Source organism: Entelurus aequoreus, linkage group LG08, assembly GCF_033978785.1.
Source record: "Entelurus aequoreus isolate RoL-2023_Sb linkage group LG08, RoL_Eaeq_v1.1, whole genome shotgun sequence".
Taxonomy (NCBI): domain Eukaryota; kingdom Metazoa; phylum Chordata; class Actinopteri; order Syngnathiformes; family Syngnathidae; genus Entelurus; species Entelurus aequoreus.
Genome location: NC_084738.1, coordinates 1285376 through 1304596, shown reverse-complemented (window position 1 = coordinate 1304596; position 19221 = coordinate 1285376). Strand labels below are relative to the sequence as shown.

The window sequence follows — 19221 nt, the reverse complement described above, 5'->3', positions numbered from 1 at the left end:
TGCTGGCTGCATTAGGACAGCAAGACAGATTTTCAACAAAGAGTAAAATCAAAGTGAAGGTGAAACGGTAGCCGTTCGACCTGAACTCACCTGGTCCTCTCTCTGGTTTTCTCTTTGGCAAGCGCACAAAGACATTCACTTTTGCATATCTGTCTTTTTCACACCCTTGTAAATCACCCTTCATCCATCATTTGCATTCTTAAAGCGCATGTTAAAATATGGCTGGCGGTGTCTCGGAATAATGTGGAAAAAAAAAAAAAGAAATAACAGCGTCTGGCTCTCGCGTTAGCTGCCACAAATCCCTAAGCGGAGATTTCATGGCAAGGTTTTCAAAATCCTTGGGTCACCGCTAAAGAGAAAAATTCCTCAAGATATTGAATTCATTGTTTTATATTTATTTGACCAAGTGGATGTACTTATTACATTCTAGTAAAAAAAATATATATATACACTACCGTTCAAAAGTTTGGGGTCACCCAAACAATTTTGTGGAATAGCCTTCATTTCTAAGAACAAGAATAGACTGTCGCGTTTCAGATGAAAGTTCTCTTTTTCTGGCCATTTTGAGCGTTTAATTGACCCCACAAATGTGATGCTCCAGAAACTCAATCTGCTCAAAGGAAGGTCAGTTTTGTAGCTTCTGTAACGAGCTAAACTGTTTTCAGATGTGTGAACATGATTGCACAAGGGTTTTCTAATCATCAATTAGCCTTCTGAGCCTATGAGCAAACACATTGTACCATTAGAACACTGGAGTGATAGTTGCTGGAAATGGGCCTCTATACACCTATGTAGATATTGCACCAAAAACCAGACATTTGCAGCTAGAATAGTCATTTACCACATTAGCAATGTATAGAGTGTATTTCTTTAAAGTTAAGACTAGTTTAAAGTTATCTTCATTGCAAAGTACAGTGCTCTTCCTTCAAAAATAAGGACATTTCAATGTGACCCCAAACTTTTGAACGGTAGTATATATATATATATATATATATATATATATATATATATATATATATATATATATATATATATATGAATAAAATTGTCTTCTGATGGATCCAGGTTACATTGGCGTGGTGAACAGGAGCCAAAAAGACATAGATGGCAAGAAAGACATCACTGTTGCCTTGGCCGCCGAGAGAAAGTTCTTTCTGTCCCACCCCGCCTACAGGCACCTGGCCGAACGTATGGGCACGGCCTACCTGCAGAAAATCCTCAATCAGGTGCGTGAAGAAGCAGGGAAGCCTCTGTTTTTCTCATTAAGCTGTTTTTTTTAGGTTAGACCAGGGGTCGGCGACCCAAAACGTTGAAAGAGACATATTGGGCCAAAAATACAAAAAAGCAAATCTGTCTGGAGCCGTAAAAAATGAAAAGCCGTATATCAGTCTTATAATGAAGGCAACACATGACGTAAGTGTCTATATTAGCCTACTATCAAAATGACTATGTGTCGCAGGCTGAAGCAAGTCTTCGTTGACAGAAATGTTGAAATGTAATATTTATTCTACACATTTTTACAACATTAGAAACCATTAGTAAATCAGAGGCTACTCAGAAGGTGAGATAACTCCTGGAAATGACTGGCTTTTAATGGCCAAAGGTATAGATGTGTGTGTCCAAGTTAAGGGAAATGGCAGACTGTCTTCTTTTAATAGATTTATTACAATCTTTGGCAAGCTCGGTAATGTTTGCTGTAGTCTGGAACAACATGGCACACAAACAACTATCTGAAATGCAGCCAATATTACATACAGATAATGTGACATGAGAAATGCAAAACTAAATGATATACAAAGAGAATACAAGTAAAGGAAATTAAATTAGCTCAAATATACCTACAAATGAGGCATAAGGATGCAATATGTACATACAGCTAGCCTAAATAGCTTGTTAGCATTTATTAGCACTGACCAAATATGCCTGATTGGCACTCCAACAAGTCAATAACATCAACAAAGCGCACCTTTGTGTATTCACGCACAGCATAAAACGTTTGGTGGACAAAATGAGACAAAGAAGAAGTGGAAGATTTTACATGTAAACAAACTGTTGCGTCACAGTCCACACTATGGTGAGTTCAAGAACCGCCGAAATTAGTAGGACAAAACGATGTTCACCAAATACTCTCATCAGTGAAGCATACACACAAACATATTAAACAGTGGGCTTTCTAACAGATGGGAAGGTTTGTGTCATGTTTGTCCTCAAACAAAAAACATACTAAAACAAAAAAATTATTTTACCCCCCATCTTTTTCCATTTTCAATCCTTTTTTAAAAATGCTCCAGGGAGCCACTAGGGCAGCACTAAAGAGCCGCAGGTTGCTGACCCCCGGGTTAGACAAAATCCAGAGCAATTTTTCCCATAATGCAAATCTAATGAATCCGCTCCGAACACCCTAAAATACTAACAAAAAACATCATCCAAAGATTATTATATAACACTAGTTTTACATAATACATATGAATGTCAATATAAATGAAATGGATAAATGAACATTTAACATCACTCAACATTGCGAATAAGTGGGACGTGTGGAAATGATAATATAGTAACCACGACCTTTGTACTGCGCAGCAACTCACCAACCACATCCGGGACACGCTGCCGGCTCTGAGGGCCAAGTTGCAGAGTCAGCTCCTCTCCATCGAGAAGGAAGTGGAGGAATACAAGAACTTCAGGCCAGACGATCCGTCCCGCAAGACCAAAGCTCTGCTCCAGTAAGGCTTGGATGACAACGTTCAACAATTTTGGTCCACTCTCATGTAGGAATGGGTATTGTTTACAGTGTAACCGATATTAGGACAGAGTTGGTACTTTAAAAACGGTTCCGGTGCTTAAATTGTGCTCAAACCGGTACTTCTAAAATAGGAAAACATGCAGATTGTTACAATAAACCAGTGGTCCCCAAACTACGGCCCACGGGCCAAATACGGCCTGCCTGCATCCAAAATCTGACCCTCGAGACCCAAGTAAAAAATGAAAAAAGTTATATATATATATATATATATATATATATATATATATATATATATATATATATATATATATATATATATATATATATATATATTTTTTTTTATTTTTATTTTATTTTTTTAAATTTTTTTAGTTTTTTTATTATTATTTTTTTAATCTATCCTTTCTAGCCCCCCCCACCCCCCTCCTTATCTCCCGAATTCGGAGGTCTCAAGGTTGGCAAGTATGACATATGGTACAGAAAGGATAGATTAAAAAAATAATAATAAAAAAACAAAAACATATATATATATATATATATATATATATATATATATATATATATATATATATATATATATATATATATATATATATATATATATATGACTATATATATATATATATATATATATATATATATATATATATATATATATATATATATATATATATATATATATATATATGACTATATATATATATATATATTACAATATATATATATATATATATGACTATATATATATATATATATATTACAATACATATATATATATATTTAAAAAAAAAAAATAATTATAATAAATAAATATTTAATACTAAATAATAATTAAAAAAAAAAAAAATATATATATATATATATATATATATATATATATATATATATATATATATATATATATATATATATATATATATATATATATATATATATATATATATATATATATATATATTACTATATATATATTTTTTTTTAAATTTATTTATTATACTATTATTATATATATATATTATACTATATATATATATATATATATATTTTTTTTTTTAATTATTATTTTTTTAATCTATCCTTTCTGTACCATATGTCATACTTGCCAACCTTGAGACCTTCAAATTCGGGAGATAAGGAGGGGGGTTGGGGGGCTAGAAAGGATAGATTAAAAATAATAATAAAATAAAATAAAATAAAAAATAAAAAATAAAAATAAAAATAAAAATAAAATATATTTTTTAAATTATTATTTTATTTTATTATTTATATATATATATATATATATTTTTTGTATTATTATTTTTTTAATATATCCTTTCTAGCCCCCCCATCTCCCTCCTTATCTCCCGAATTCGGAGGTCTCAAGGTTGGCAAGTATGACATATGGTACAATACAATCAGCAAGATAGGATGGAGCTAGACCGTTTACTATTTTATACGTAAGTAGTAAAACCTTAAAGTCGCATCTAAGTGCACAGGAAGCCAGTGCAGGTGAGCCAGTATAGGTATATATATATAGGTACATACAGTATAGGCGTAATATGATCAAACTTTCTTGTTCTTGTCAAAAGTCTAGCAGCCGCATTTTGTACCAACTGTAATCTTTTAATGCTAGACAACTAATGGAAGCAAAGAGATAGAGAAGTTTGTGGCAGGAATGAAAAGAAAGAAGTAGTTTGTTAAATAAAGATGACCAAGTTCTCAATTATAGTTCAATTCAGCGGGGGGTCGCTCAAAATTCAGGCCCCCAGGAAGGTCATGACAGAAGACAAGTGAGAAGCACTGGAATAAAGTGTTAATTGGAGCATATGTGCAGGATGGTGCAGCAGTTCTCCGTTGACTTTGAGAAGTGCATCGAAGGCTCCGGGGACCAAATCGACACGGCCGAGCTGTCCGGCGGCGCCAAAATCAACCGCATCTTCCACGAGCGCTTCCCGTTCGAGCTGGTCAAGGTTTGTTTGGATTTTTTCCCCCAAACACAACATAAAACTTAAACCCAACTTAAAAGCAGCATGACCTCCGTCCCACTCTCTCTCGCTCAGATGGAGTTCGACGAGAAGGAGCTCCGCAAGGAGATCAGCTACGCCATCAAGAACATTCACGGCATCAGGCACGTAACGTCCTTTGATTCACCGCTACATCACCACCCCCCTCCCCCCACTCATCCTTTACTTAACTCCATTAGCTCAGTCACCTCTGCTGCAGTGCAAAGATAAAGGCTAAGGACAAGCTGAGTGCAGTGGCGTTTTATATGATTTAATAATCAACATTCAGTCAGGCATCGACCACTTATTTATACGCTGTGGTCTATCTTTACGGACTTTAACACCAACTTCAGTATGACAAACCAGTGTAAAAAATGTTGTTTTTCGCATACAAATGTTTACAAAATGATCCTCGTTCACTGGATTATTTTTTAAAAAAAACACTGTAATGTGCATGCCAGCCCAGTAGTTGGCGATGCCACTTTGATAAGAGGGTTGTGTTTTCAGCTCTGTGGGTCCAATCTTGTATGGTCCAAGCTTGTATGGTCCATTGCTTTACAATGAAAAGGCAATAAATTAATGCCAGCCCTACCGAGCCCTACTGTTTAATTATAAATTGCACGTAAAGTTAAAAGAAAATTGTTTGTGATTCATTATAAAACTTAACATTTGAAATACAGTAGGAAGAGGATTCATATGGCCCAAGTAGTCGGGGTTTACCTGACATAAGAAACGTGACAAAGTGCGCTATCTTCAGCCGCCAGACGGCAGTAGAGTGTTGAATATCTTAAAATGTGTTTTTGTGGCAATTTCAACTTTGACCACAGTGTCAGTTGCTATGTAGAGTGGCGCTTTCCATCATTTTCAGCAAACTGCAAACCTTCCTCCAACGCAGTCCTTCTCAAATAGTGGGGCGGTCCCCCCCTGGGCTTACAATATTAGGCAGAATTATAGTTATAACTGTTTTATAGACAATAATATAATATTTATAGAGTGGGGGGGAGTGGGGGGGGGGGGGTGTAACAGAAAATATTTGAGAAGCACTGCTTTAAAGCAAGATCCACCCAGGAATGGGACCATATGAATCCCTTCCTTACTGTACAGTCAACCATTTCTGTTGCTAGGCAGATCTCATCGGGCTCAATCATAGTTGCCTTTTGACTAAATCAACATACGGAAAGTACAGTACCTCGATCGGACTAAAACCGAAGCATGCGAAATCCAAAGCATAAAAATTAATGTAAATTCAGTTACTCTGTTCCATACGCCCTAGAATAGTCACACAAAACACATTTCATAGAGAATAAGTACAGTGCTACGTGCAAAAACAATTTGAAATACATATAAATGCCGAATTAAATGAATAATTTAACATTTTAACATCACTTTTTATTAGCGCTGTCAAAATCAATGTGTTAAATGATACGATTAATCACAAAATATTATTGCATTAATCATGTATAAATGCAGATTAATCGCGCAATTTATTTTGACCATGCTTCTTTACATCAACCTGGGCTGGTTACCTGACATGCGGATCGGCTAGTTCCACGGTCAGCGGTTTGCTAGCAAATTTCACTCCAAAATTTCACTCCATAATAAACCTTGACGGTATTTAGATAAAACTGCAAGACATGCGCTCAAGGAAAACATTGAAAAAATGTTCTTGTGATATCCTCTCAATGAAATTGCATTTCTGTCAAAATTTATGAGTATTTTTTTTAAAGTTAATCCAAATAATGCACAAAAGTAATTTCCTATTCACGATTAATCAAAATGTGGTAATAATCTGATTTAATTTTTGTATTATTTGACAGCACTACTTTTGACACATTTTACTTTGTCAAAGATTCTTGTTGTTGAAGACGTTCTTTCTTGTATTCAATTATGTTTCTCACCTTTTTTTCCTCAAAGTTCTGGCACTGTCAACTTTTTTGTCGCCTCTTGGTGGGTTATTATGCAGCCATACTCAATGTAAAAAAAAGCAGAGACTGAGTCATCGATGCGTGGGACCCTTTGTTCGGGCAATTGATTCCATAGGAATTAATTTGTTACGCACAATATCTTATATGGTTCACGAAAACTCGAATAAAATGTTGGCCAAGAAGTCTGGTCGAGAAAACCCAAACCGAGGTACCACTTTAATAGGCATGCACACTTTACGATTTGAATGACAAAACTAGTAAAAAAAACAAATAAACAACTGTTTAAAGACTATTATGAGACACAATAATTATCTGTATTGAATATACAAAACCCAAAACCAGTGAAATTGGCACGTTGTGTAATTCGTAAATAAAAACAGAATACAATGATTTGCAAATCCTTTTCAACTTATATTCAATTGAGTAGACTGCAAAGACAAGATAATTAATGTTCGAACTGAGAAACTTAATGTTTTTTTGCAAATAATCATTAACTTAGAATTTAATGGCAGCAACGCATTGCAAAACAGTTGGCACAGGGGCATTTTTACCACTGTGTTACATGGCCCTTCCTTTTAACAACACTCTGTAAACGTTTGGGAACTGAGGAGACCAAAATTTTTATGCTTTTCAGGTGGAATTCTTTCCCATTCTTGCTTGATTAAGTTGTTCAACAGTCCGGGGTCTCCGTTGTGGTATTTTAGGCTTCATAATGCGCCACACATTTTCAATGGGAGACAGGTCTGGACTACAGGCAGGCCAGTCTAGTACCCGCACTCTTTTACTATGAAGCCACGCTGTTGTAACACGTGGCTTGGCATTGTCTTGCTGAAATAAGCAGGGGCGTCCATGATTACGTTACTTGGATGGCAATATATGTTGCTCCAAAACCTGTATGTACCTTTCAGCATTAATGGTGCCTTCACAGATGTGTAAGTTACCCATGCCTTGGGCACTAATACACCCCCATACCATCACAGATGCTGGCTTTTCAACTTTGCACCTAGAACAATCCGGATGTTTTTTCCCCTCTTTGTTCCGGAGGACACGACGTCCACAGTTTCCAAAAACAATTTGAAATGTCGACTCGTCAGACCACAGAACACTTTTACACTTTGCATCAGTCCATCTTAGATGAGCTCAGGCCCAGCGAAGCAGGCGGCGTTTCTGGGTGTTGTTGATAAATGGCTTTTGCTTTGCATAGTAGAGTTTTAACTTGCACTGACAGATGCAGCGACAAACTGTAGTTACTGACAGTGATTTTGTGAAGTGTTCCTGAGCTCGTGTGGTGATATCCTTTACACACTGATGTCGGTTTTTGAGGAAGTTCCGCCTGAGGGATCGAAGGTCTGTAATATCATTGCTTACGTGCAGTGATTTCTCCAGATTCTCTGAACCTTTTGATGATATTACGGACCGTAGATGGTGAAATCCCCAAATTCCTTGCAATAGCTGGTTGAGAAATGTTGTTCTTAAACTGTTGGACAAGTTGCTCACGCATTTGTTCACAAAGTGGTGACCCTCGCCCCATCCTTGTTTGTGAATGACTGAGCATTTCATGGAAGCTGCTTTTATACCCAATCATGGCACCCACCTGTTCCCAATTAGCCTGTTCACCTGTGTTTGATGAGCATTCCTCAACTTTCTCAGTCTTTTTTTTGCCACTCGTGCCAGCTTTTGTGAAACACGTTGCAGGCATCAAATTCCAAATGAGCTAATATTTGCAAAAAATGACCAAGTTTTCCCAGTTCGGACGTTAAGTATCTTGTCTCTGCAGTCTATTCAATTAAATAGAGGTTGAAAAGGATTTGCAAATCATTCTATTCGGTTTTTATTTACGATTTACACAACGTGCCGACTTCACTGGTTTTGGGGTTTGTAGAATACAGGAGTGTACCTGTCAAAAGTTTGGAGACGCCTTTTAATTCAAAAGCATGAGAATGCGTGTCCAAACTTTTGACTGGCACTGTGCGTACGATGCAGAGGTGACTGCCGCTAGCAGCGTGACTCTTGGGTGCGTTTGTTTTATGACCCCCCTTGCCCCTTTGTCTTGTTCGTCTATCCATACGTGTATGTGTGAACTTTCTCTGTAATCACATTTTATCTTCAGCACATGACAAGAGTGCAGTGAGTCCTCCCTTGTCCTTTACAGTACCTGTTTGTCTCCTTCGAAGGGCGGGGCAGATAACATTTCTCACAATTAACGCTTTTCTCTCTCGCCCAACCTTCCTTATCCACCCTCCTTTCTTTCGCTGCGGCGTCCCTCCTCCTCGTGTGCCCGCGGCTGGTTCTGACGAGCAGAACTGGCCTCTTCACCCCGGACATGGCCTTTGAGACCATTGTGAAAAGGCAGATTGGGAAGATTAAAGAGCCGTGCACCAAATGTGTGGATATGGTCATGTCTGAGCTAGTCAATACGGTTAGGCAATGTACCAAAAAGGTAAAACGACAAGTAGTCAATGGTGGATAGCATTTTGATATTGTGTGTTCTCAAACCTTCGTCCGCAAAGTGTCCCGCCGCTGCTCCCTTACTCCCGTGACCTTGCCGCCTGCTCCAGCCTTGGGTTGTTTTGGGGAGGGCCGGGGTGGGCTGCCGTACACCTGCCTTGTCTGCTGCGGTCGGGTTTGGCTGGACAGGTTTTCCCCGTGATAGAGAGCTGTGCTGATTAGTTAGGAAAGTAGTGTGGAGGCTGAGTTGTTATCAATGTATGGCTGCCTGAGGAAAATCATTAGATTTACAAAGTACAGAGAAACCTTGATATTTGAACGCACATCAGGTTGTAAAATTTGGAAAAAAGTGATGATAACCCTCGGAACTAGTACAATATGGCTAAAGCAGTGGTTCTTAACCTTGTTGGAGGTACCGAACCCCACCAGTTTCATATGCGCATTCACCGAACCCTTCTTTAGTGAAAAATAAAATGTTTTGTTTTTTTAAATTAAAGACAAAGTTATATGTTTTTGGTAACACTTTAGTATGAGGAACATATTCTAAGTAAAAAAAAACTTAATTTAGAGTTTTTTGGACACTAGGGGAACATATTCTAAGTAACAAAGACTTAATTTAGAGTTATTTGGTTAGGGACCCCGACTTAAACTAGTTGAAAAACTTATTTGGGTGTTACCATTTGAGTTAAAGTTAAAGTTAAAGTACCAATTATTGTCACACACACACTAGGTGTGGTGAAATTTGTCCTCTGCATTTGACCCATCCCCTTGATCACCCCCTGGGAGGTGAGGGGAGCAGTGGGCAGCAGCGGTGCCGCGCCCGGGAATCATTTTGTGATTTAACCCCCAATTCCAACCCTTGATGCTGAGTGCCAAGCAGGGAGGTAATCCCATTTTTATAGTCTTTGGTATGACTCGGCCGGGGTTTGAACTCACAACCTACCGATCTCAGGGCGGACACTCTAACATTTAGTGGTCAATTGTACGGAATATGTACTATACTGTGCAATCTACTAATAAAAGTTTCAACCAATCAATCAAAAAAAAGGGTTAGGGTTAGAGGGTTTGGGTTATAATAAGGCCATGCAGTATAAGGCATTAATAAGTACTTAATAATGACTAGTTAAGAGCCAATATGTTACTCATTTGCATGTTAATAAGCAACTAATTAATGGTGAATATGTTCCCCATATTAAAGTGTTACCATGTTTTTTTACTGGTGCACAAAATGAACCGTGTATGGACATCACCTTGTTCAAACAACAAAACCAACACAGTGCATAAACTCACAACAAATTACACACCTGCAAATCAGTGTGACTTCTGCTGTTGCCGTATCCGTAATACGCCGATAGGGAAAAGTTTTTATTTACACGATGAGTCGGGTGTGTCTTGACCTCTGCCGAACCCCTGAGCACGACTCACCGAACCCCTAGGGTTCGATCGAACCCAGATTAAGAACCACTGGTCTAAAGCAACAATAAGCCATCTACACTGCAAAAACTGAAATCTAAGTAAAATTAAATATCTCAAATAAGGGTGATATTTGCTTATTTTCCGTCTGATAAGATCATTATTTTCTCACTATGCAGATTTTATGCTAGAGTGTTTTACTTGTTTAAGTGTTTTGGTCCTAAATGATCTCAGTAAGATATTACAGCTTGTCGCTGAGATTTGATGACCTATATTGAGTAAAACATGCTTGAAACTAGAATATCAACTGTTGCAAAGCTGTGTCATCAACACTCACAAGTATAAAACTCCTTTTTTAAAGTAATAATTTCTTACTTCAAGCATGAAAAAAAAATTATGATTGTGACACGAATGTGTCTCATATTAAAACAGGTGACAGCCAAATGGACTTTGCTGTTTTATTTTCAATGAAACAATAGAAAATACGTACTTATATAGTAGTACAGTTGGCACAGTACAGTAAACTGACAGTTAATATTTAAACATTTAACATTTCAAACAATTTTGAACAGAAATAGTTCATGCACATTCAGATAAATTCTTCAAAATTACAATAAAAAAAAATGTGGCCGGGGGCCGGGCTGTATATATGCGCGCTAATTGACTGAAAGAGCACGCACTTGGCGCGATGATGTCATGTTATCGATGGAAAAATGCATTTTTAGACAATATGATTTGCCTGAGCGGCTAGGAGACCCCGGATTTGCCTTTCCATTAAGAACAATAAATTAGTTTTTAGTATAAGTTTGCTGGTTTCAAGAAATGTAATGCAGAGTGCATATCATTATGTCAAAATAATGGCACTAGCATTGACTTAATTTAAGAATATTTTTCAACATATTCAACATTTTTTTTCTATCAAGAAAAGTGCACTTGTTATTAGTGAGATTATACTTATTTTAAGGTATTTTTGGGTTCATTGAGGTTAGCTAATTTTACTTGTTTTGGAAAGTCTTGACAAGCCAAATTTTCTTGTTCTATTGGCAGATAATTTAGCTTAGTTCAAATAAAATACCCCTCATTTATGTATTTTTTTTCCTTGTTTTTGAACAATGACTTTTTGCAGTGTGGACAAAAGTAATGGGACAACTACAGGAAATAAACGTACAAGGTTAGTATATTTGTGATGTCAGAGGTAACTGATCTTATGTTCTTCCACACCAAACTCATCCAAATAGGCATTCATTAATGAACTGTTTTTCATAATTAAATGCTTAATGTGTCCCAACATTTTGTCCATATACGTACACAGTATGCAATTAGGGCACAGTGTACTTTACTTTACCGCCCCAAAAAATGTTTTTAAAAGTTAACAAAAAACAGTGAAACCTCTGAGGTTGAACACAATCTGTTTTGGAATTTAGAATGCAATGTTCTCTGTAGGAAATCATGGAAATAGTCAGTTAGGGGTTCAAACTGTGGCCACCATACAACTTTAAGGTGGTTAAGGAAGTATTCTCAAATGTCCAACATGTGTAAAAAATAAAAATAAAAATAAATTAGGCGGTTGCCTTGTTGCCTTTCCATTAAGAAAAATAAACTAGTTTTTAGTATAAGTTTGCTGGTTTCAAGAAATGTAATGCCGACCGCATATCATTATGTCAACATAATGGCACTAGCATTTACTTAATTTAAGAATATTTTTCAACATATTAAGAAAAAAGGTCTCTTTTTTTTCCTACCAAGAAAAGTGCACTTGTTATTAGTGAGAATATACTTATTTTAAGGTATGTTTGGTTTCATTGAGGTTAGCTAATTTTACTTGTTTTGGAAAGTCTTGACAAGCCGAATTTTCTTGTTCTATTGGCAGATAATTTTGCTTAATTCAAATAAAATACCCCACATTTTTTAAAAATTGTTTTAATTTTTTTTGAACACTGACTTTTTGCAGTGTACTGTATAATAATTTAAAAAATGGCCTTTTCGCCAATGAAGGACAAATGTGATGATAACCGTAGATCAGGAAATGGAGCTTATTGTGACATAGCGGCCTGTTCCTGCATCAAAAGTTTGGACACACCTTCTCATTTCAATGCGTTTTCTTTATTTTCATGACTATTTACATTGTAGATTGTCACTGAAGGCATCAAAACTATGGCACCTGTGAAGTGAAAACCCTTTCTTGAAGCTCATCGAGAGAATGCCAACACTGTGCAAAACAGTAGTCAGAGCAAAGGGTGGCTATTTTGAAGAAACTAGAATACAAAACATGTTTTCAGCTATTTCACCTTTTTTTGTTAAGTACATAACTCCACATGTGTTCATTTATAGTTTTGATGCCTTCAGTGACAATCTACAGTAGTCATGAAAATAAAAAAAAACATTGAATGAGAAGGTGTGTCCAAACTTTTGGCGGTCAACATTTTTATTTAGGGGTGTCAGAATCGAATAATGATATCAGTGGAAAAAAAAACAAGTATCGGATGATATTGGCTTGCATCTGAAATGTCCTATACAAGTACTACTGCAGCAAGTTTACTTGTGCAGAGCTCGACAGCCAGTTAACATCTAAATGTCCCCCAATAAGCACAAAAGTTTGATCTTTTCTTGTATTCAAATGAAGTCATTCAGAAAAGGTGCTAGCAGATACACAACAGATAAGCACACAATTGCACACAAGCCATACATACGTAATAAGTGCCCTTAATGGTACAATCACAGGTGTCAATGTAAACCAGTATTATGTAATTATAGTTGCATATTACTTACACATACAAAGTCTCAGAGGCAGCAGTGTATTAGAAAGTATCTAGTAACAAACGTGTCCGCATCATTCAAATTACCGCATCATGCGCTTAATTTAACAAATTTTTGTGACCACTATGTTTCGCCAAAACAAAAATTAACACTCCACTTCAAAAGCCTACATCTGTCATAAGATTAGTGTTTTTCATACCTACCATTTTTTTCTGAGTAATTTTACTTGATCAAGCATTTTCTAACATTTCACACTACAAAATGATCAAATTCGGGCTGATATCGTATTGGATTAATTTCGGTGTCGGCTTAACACTCAAGGCTCCAATATTAGTATCGTATTGGAAGTGAAAAAGTCGAAATTGGACACCTCTATCTATATTATTAAAGTAGAAGAATGTACACAGCATATGTTTAAGTAGAAGTGGTACAATTCGGAATTCGCTCAAACGTAAAATGTCGCTCGCAGGACTTCAACTCAGTGAACCCTATAAGTGGCGTTGAATGCTCTACAGGAAAATAGCAGCGACACAAAAATGTGATGATAACCATAGAATAGGACATAGAACAGGGTATGCTCATCAATATCCTGGCTGCTCAGCACAATATGGCTAAAGTAAAACCTAGTCAACATCTTTCATCATTGAATATACTCTGCAAAGTCTACTCCGTTTAGAAGACATATGCTATGCGCTATTCTGCAAAGTATTTTATCGATTGGTTTATTCGACGGGGACAGTTATTTAACATTGCTGTAAATGTACAAGAATTAACAAAAAGGCTATTTTCATCTGTTGTTTACCTAAAAACAGTAAAACGATTACAAGGTCAACAAAGGAATTCAATTCAAAGAGCAGTAAAATACCAATCACTATAAAGATCATCTTAAAAACAGTGTACATATAAAATAAACCATAGTAGTCAGGTAAAATTATCATGATTTTGCGTTTGAATGTTTTTGATTTTATTAAAAAACTGCTAATTTATTTTTATTTTTATTTTTTACACATGTTGGACATTTGAGAATACTTCCTTAACCACCTTAAAGTTGTATGGTGGCCACAGTTTGAACCCCTAACTGACTATTTCCATGATTTCCTACAGAGAACATTGCATTCTAAATTCCAAAACAGATTGTGTTCAACCTCAGAGGTTACACTGTTTTTTTGTTAACTTTTTAAAAATTTTTTTGGGGAGGTAAAGTAAAGTACACTGTGCCCTAATTGCATACTGTGTACGTATATGGACAAAATATTGGGACACATTAAGCATTTAATTATGAAAAACAGTTAATTAAAGAATGCCTATTTGGATGAGTTTGGTGTGGAAGAACATGAGATCAGTTACCTCTGACATCACAAATATACTAACATTGTACCTTTATTTCCTGTAGTTGTCCCATTAATTTTGTCCACACTGCAAAAACTCAGTGTTCAAAAACAAGAAAAAAAATACATAAATGAGGGGTATTTTATTTGAACTAAGCAAAATTATCTGCCAATAGAACAGGAAAATTTGGCTTGTCAAGACTTTCCAAAACATGTAAAATTAGCTAACCTCAATGAACCCAAAAATACCTTAAAATAAGTATAATCTCACTAATAACAAGTGCACTTTTCTTGATAGAAAAAAAATGTTGAATATGTTGAAAAATATTCTTAAATTAAGTCAATGCTAGTGCCATTATTTTGACATAATGATATGCACTCAGCATTACATTTCTTGAAACCAGCAAACTTAGACTAAAAACTAATTTATTGTTCTTAATGGAAAGGCAAATCCGGGGTCTCCTAGCCGCTCAGGCAAATCATATCGTCTAAAAATGCATTTTTCCATCGATAACATGACATCATCACGCCAAGTGCGTGCTCTTTCAGTCAATTAGTGCGCATATATACAGCCCGGTCCCCGGCCAAAAATTTTTTTATTGTAATTTTGAGGAATTTATCTGAATGTACATGAACTATTTCTGTTCAAAATTGTTTGAAATGTCAAATGTTAAATGTTCAAATATTAACTGTCAGTTTACTGTACTGTGCCAACTGTACTACTTACGTATTTTTGGCATTTGGCTGTCATCTGTTTTAATTATGAGACACAATTGTGTCATGATTTTTTTCATGCTTGAAATAAAAAATTATTACTTTAAAAAAGTAGTTTTATACTTGTGAGTGTTGATGACACAGCTTTGCAACAGTTGATATTCTAGTTTCAAGCATGTTTTACTCAATATAGGTCATAAAATATCAGCAACAAGCTGTAATATCTTACTGAGATCATTTAAGACCAAAACACTTAAAACAAGTAAAACACCTTAATATAAAATCTGCTTAGTGAGAAGAATGATCTTATCAGACAGAAAATAAGCAAATATCACCCTTATTTGAGATATTTAATCTTACTTAGATTTCAGTTTTTGCAGTGCACATAGACATCCAAGAAGTGTAATTTTTGTGTTACATTTCTCTTCTGTTAACACCATAATAATAAGCCAAATACTAATAAAAAATAAGGCTTTTGTTTGTCACTTTTATATTTTTTCCTTAAACAAACCAAACCATTTCCGAGTTTGGATTTTGGGCATAGTGTCAGAGGAAGGAAGTGACCGGGCAGCCATATTGGATGACCTCAGAATCCAGACGTTTCGTGTGCGTGCGTGAGACCGCAGCTTTGCACCTGTAGCCTAAAAAAAGGTGCCGTGTTCATGTTTTTGCAAGTGAATTTTTTTTAACCTGTGTGGCCAAATCCGCTCCAAAAGCAACCTAGTGGACACCTCCACTGGGGATGCGCCGTGTTGTTCTTGGGCTTGCGGGAGAGTGAGCGATGGCTACTTAAAGGAGCGTTGCATGACTGCGGTCTCGCTTTCTCCCGTCGTAAAGGATAGAGAGGACCGCCAGCGTTTCCAGAATGGCTTCAGGCGCAAAACGACTGCATTTTCTTCCTTCTGTGCTGTTTTATCTCCCCCCCGAATCCCGCTCTTTGTCTTTTTTTCATCACTTCCATTACTTCTTTACTCTCTTTTCCCCGATTTGGTTTTTTTTCAACTGTCTCTCCTCCGTGCTGCCTGCCTATCCCTATACAGGACGGGTCTGTTCACCCCTGACCTGGCCTTCGAGACTATAGTGAAAAAGCAGATCCAAACACTGAAGGAGCCCACTCTGAAGTGTATAGATATGGTTACGAGCGAACTCACCTTCACCATACAAAGGTGTAGTCAAAAGGTAAAATAATCAGAAAGAGGATTATTATTTCTGTAAAGTCCATACGTAGGGGGAGACCGATGGCTGGGCTTTTATTGACCTTTAAGCATGTTTTTAGTGCAGGTTAGTTTGCATCACACTAAAAAAATGCTAATAGTATAAGCTCAAATGAAGCCAAAAGTAGAAATAAATAGGGATGTCCGATAATGGCTTTTTTGCCGATATCCGATATTCCGATATTGTCCAACTCTTAATTACCAATACCGATATCAACCGATACCGATATATACAGTCGTGGAATTAACACATTATTATGCCTAATTTGGACAACCAGGTATGGTGAAGATAAGGTCCTTTTTTTAAAAATTAAAAAATAAGATAAATAAATTAAAAACATTTTCTTGAATAAAAAAGAAAGTAAAACAATATAAAAACAGTTACATAGAAACTAGTAATTAAAGAAAATGAGTAAAATTAACTGTTAAAGGTTAGTACTATTAGTGGACCAGCAGCACGCACAATCATGTGTGCTTACGGACTGTATCCCTTGCAGACTGTAATGATATATATTGATATATAATGTAGGAACCAGAATATTAATAACAGAAAGAAACAACCCTTTTGTGTAAATGAGTGTGAATGGGGGAGGGAGGTTTTTTGGGTTGGTGCACTAATTGTAAGTGTATCTTGTGTTTTTTATGTTGATTTAATTTAAAAAAACAACAACAACAAAAAAAAAAACGATACCGATAATAAAAAAACGATACCGATAATTTCCGATATTACATTTTAAAGCATTTAAACAAACATCTCTAGAAATAAACCATGCTAGTGTAAATCTTTTATCAAATATAATCTAGAAAAGAAGCATGTTTTTCGTCAGAAAAATACTCTCCATTGTTAATTGGGAATGTTAATGTTCAGTAGTGGTGTGACGGGCCGTGCGTTTCTCACCGAGGCCTTCAGTGATGTCCTACTTAGTCCCACTTCACCTCTCAAAATACCATAATTTATGTCACCACATGGACACAGATGGAGATACTATACAAAAACACACTTGCACGCTACTGTGCTTTGAAACCCCTCAACAGTGTATAAAAGGGTATGTTTTTCGGCGCATTTAAGATTCAATAAACCTGCTTCAGCAATGAAAACATATCTTACGCGGTACTGTCAAAATTGAAATAATAATAAGAAGAATAATATTAGATTTTATTTGTAAAAAGCACTTTACATTGAGCAAACAACCTCAAAGTGCTATAGTGTATTAAAAAAATAAAGAGATAATAAAAAATAAAAAAAATAAAAACTAGAACAGCCTAATAGCTAAAACTAGCACGCATATATCTAAAAAAAAGGCTTTTTTTTCAAAAAGAAGGGATTTAAGCCTTTTTTAAAAGCATCCACAGTCTGTGGTGCCCTCAGGTGGTCAGGGAGAGCGTTCCACAGACTGGGAACGGCGGAGCAGAAAGCCCGGTCTCCCATTGTTCGTAGCTTTGTCCTCAGAGGTTGGAGGAGGTTAGCCTGTCCGGAGCGGAGGTGTCGTGTGGAGGATTTGGGGGGTGAGCAGTTCTTTGAGGTAGAGGGGGGCATTTCCATGCAGGCACTGGTAACGTAGTGTGACTTTGTATTCATTCCTGAGTGGAACAGGAAGCCAGTGAAGGGATTTGAGAACTGGTGTGATGTGGTCGTATTTCCGCGCTCTCATCAGGATCTTAGCAGCACTATTCTGTAAGTACTGCAGCTTCTGGATGTTCTTGCCGGGGATCCCGACAAGAAGTGAGTTGCAGTAGTCTAGCCTAGAAATTATTGTATAAAACTAATGAAACATGAAAAAATTAAGAAATGAAATATTTGAACTCACAATTTGTAGCACCCATCCGACACCGTATAAGCCAGTGGTATCGTCATAGTCGGTTGATTCGTTAGAAAGTGGCGAGCAAATCATTTCGCTGCCGGTGTTGTGCCAAAATGTGATTGCCTGCCAAAAATGGATTTCCTTCGCGGGGGCGCGCACTGCTCGCTAAACCCGCATTGCTTGGCTTCGTCTGTCCACAGCGGATTACTAGGTGTAAGACAAAGACTTTATTTTTGTGGTAATTGTACTGGTGACTTTTCTGTGGTTTTCTATGGCTCGTATGGTTCAGGTGCCACTTCCTGTTTTCGCAACTTGTGATTGGATACTCACTTGGTACTCCCAAGTGAGTATCCAGGGAGAGCATGTCCCAAATTCCAAGCTGCTGTTTTGAGGAATATTAAAAAAAATAATGCACTTTGTGACTTCAATAATAAATATGGCAGTGCCATGTTGGCATTTTTTTCCATAACTTGAGTTGATTTATTTTGGAAAACCTTGTTACATTGTTTAATGCATCCAGCGGGGCATCACAACAAAATTAGGCATAATAATGTGTTAATTCCACCACTGTATATATCGGTATCGGTTGATATCGGAATCGGTAATTAAGAGTTGGACAATATCGGATTATCTGCAAAAAAGCCATTATCGGACATCTCTAATATTAATATCTAAGATAGAAAACAACACAATAAATAATAATACTGTCAAGGACTGCTGGCGGTCTTGAACCCCAAGGAAAACATGACTTTAATGTCAAAATGCAGGGAAAACAGGAACCAGGAGACAGGCAACAGTATACAGGATACAATCATCGAGCCCTGACTGGAGGGCGAGGCAGGCATAAATAGTAGCCTCATTGGCAACTGCAACCAGGTGTGCCAGGCTGTCG

General features: G+C 36.6%; 1 protein-coding gene across 7 annotated transcripts in view; it reads left to right on the top strand.

Annotated features, from left to right (window-relative positions):
• The window catches only part of dnm1a (dynamin 1a), a 115528-nt gene that overhangs the window by 23634 nt on the left and 72673 nt on the right, over positions 1-19221 (top strand). For 4 of the 7 annotated variants that reach the window (XM_062055294.1, XM_062055289.1, XM_062055290.1 and 1 more), the window contains exons 6-10: positions 1066-1226; positions 2581-2723; positions 4560-4695; positions 4786-4853; positions 8955-9093. In XM_062055294.1, the coding sequence (XP_061911278.1) occupies positions 1066-1226; positions 2581-2723; positions 4560-4695; positions 4786-4853; positions 8955-9093 (647 nt within the window). Of the gene's footprint in view, positions 1-1065; positions 1227-2580; positions 2724-4559; positions 4696-4785; positions 4854-8954; positions 9094-16353; positions 16493-19221 lie in introns of all 7 variants that reach the window. The other 3 variants (XM_062055293.1, XM_062055291.1, XM_062055288.1) reach the window with 1 other exon arrangement.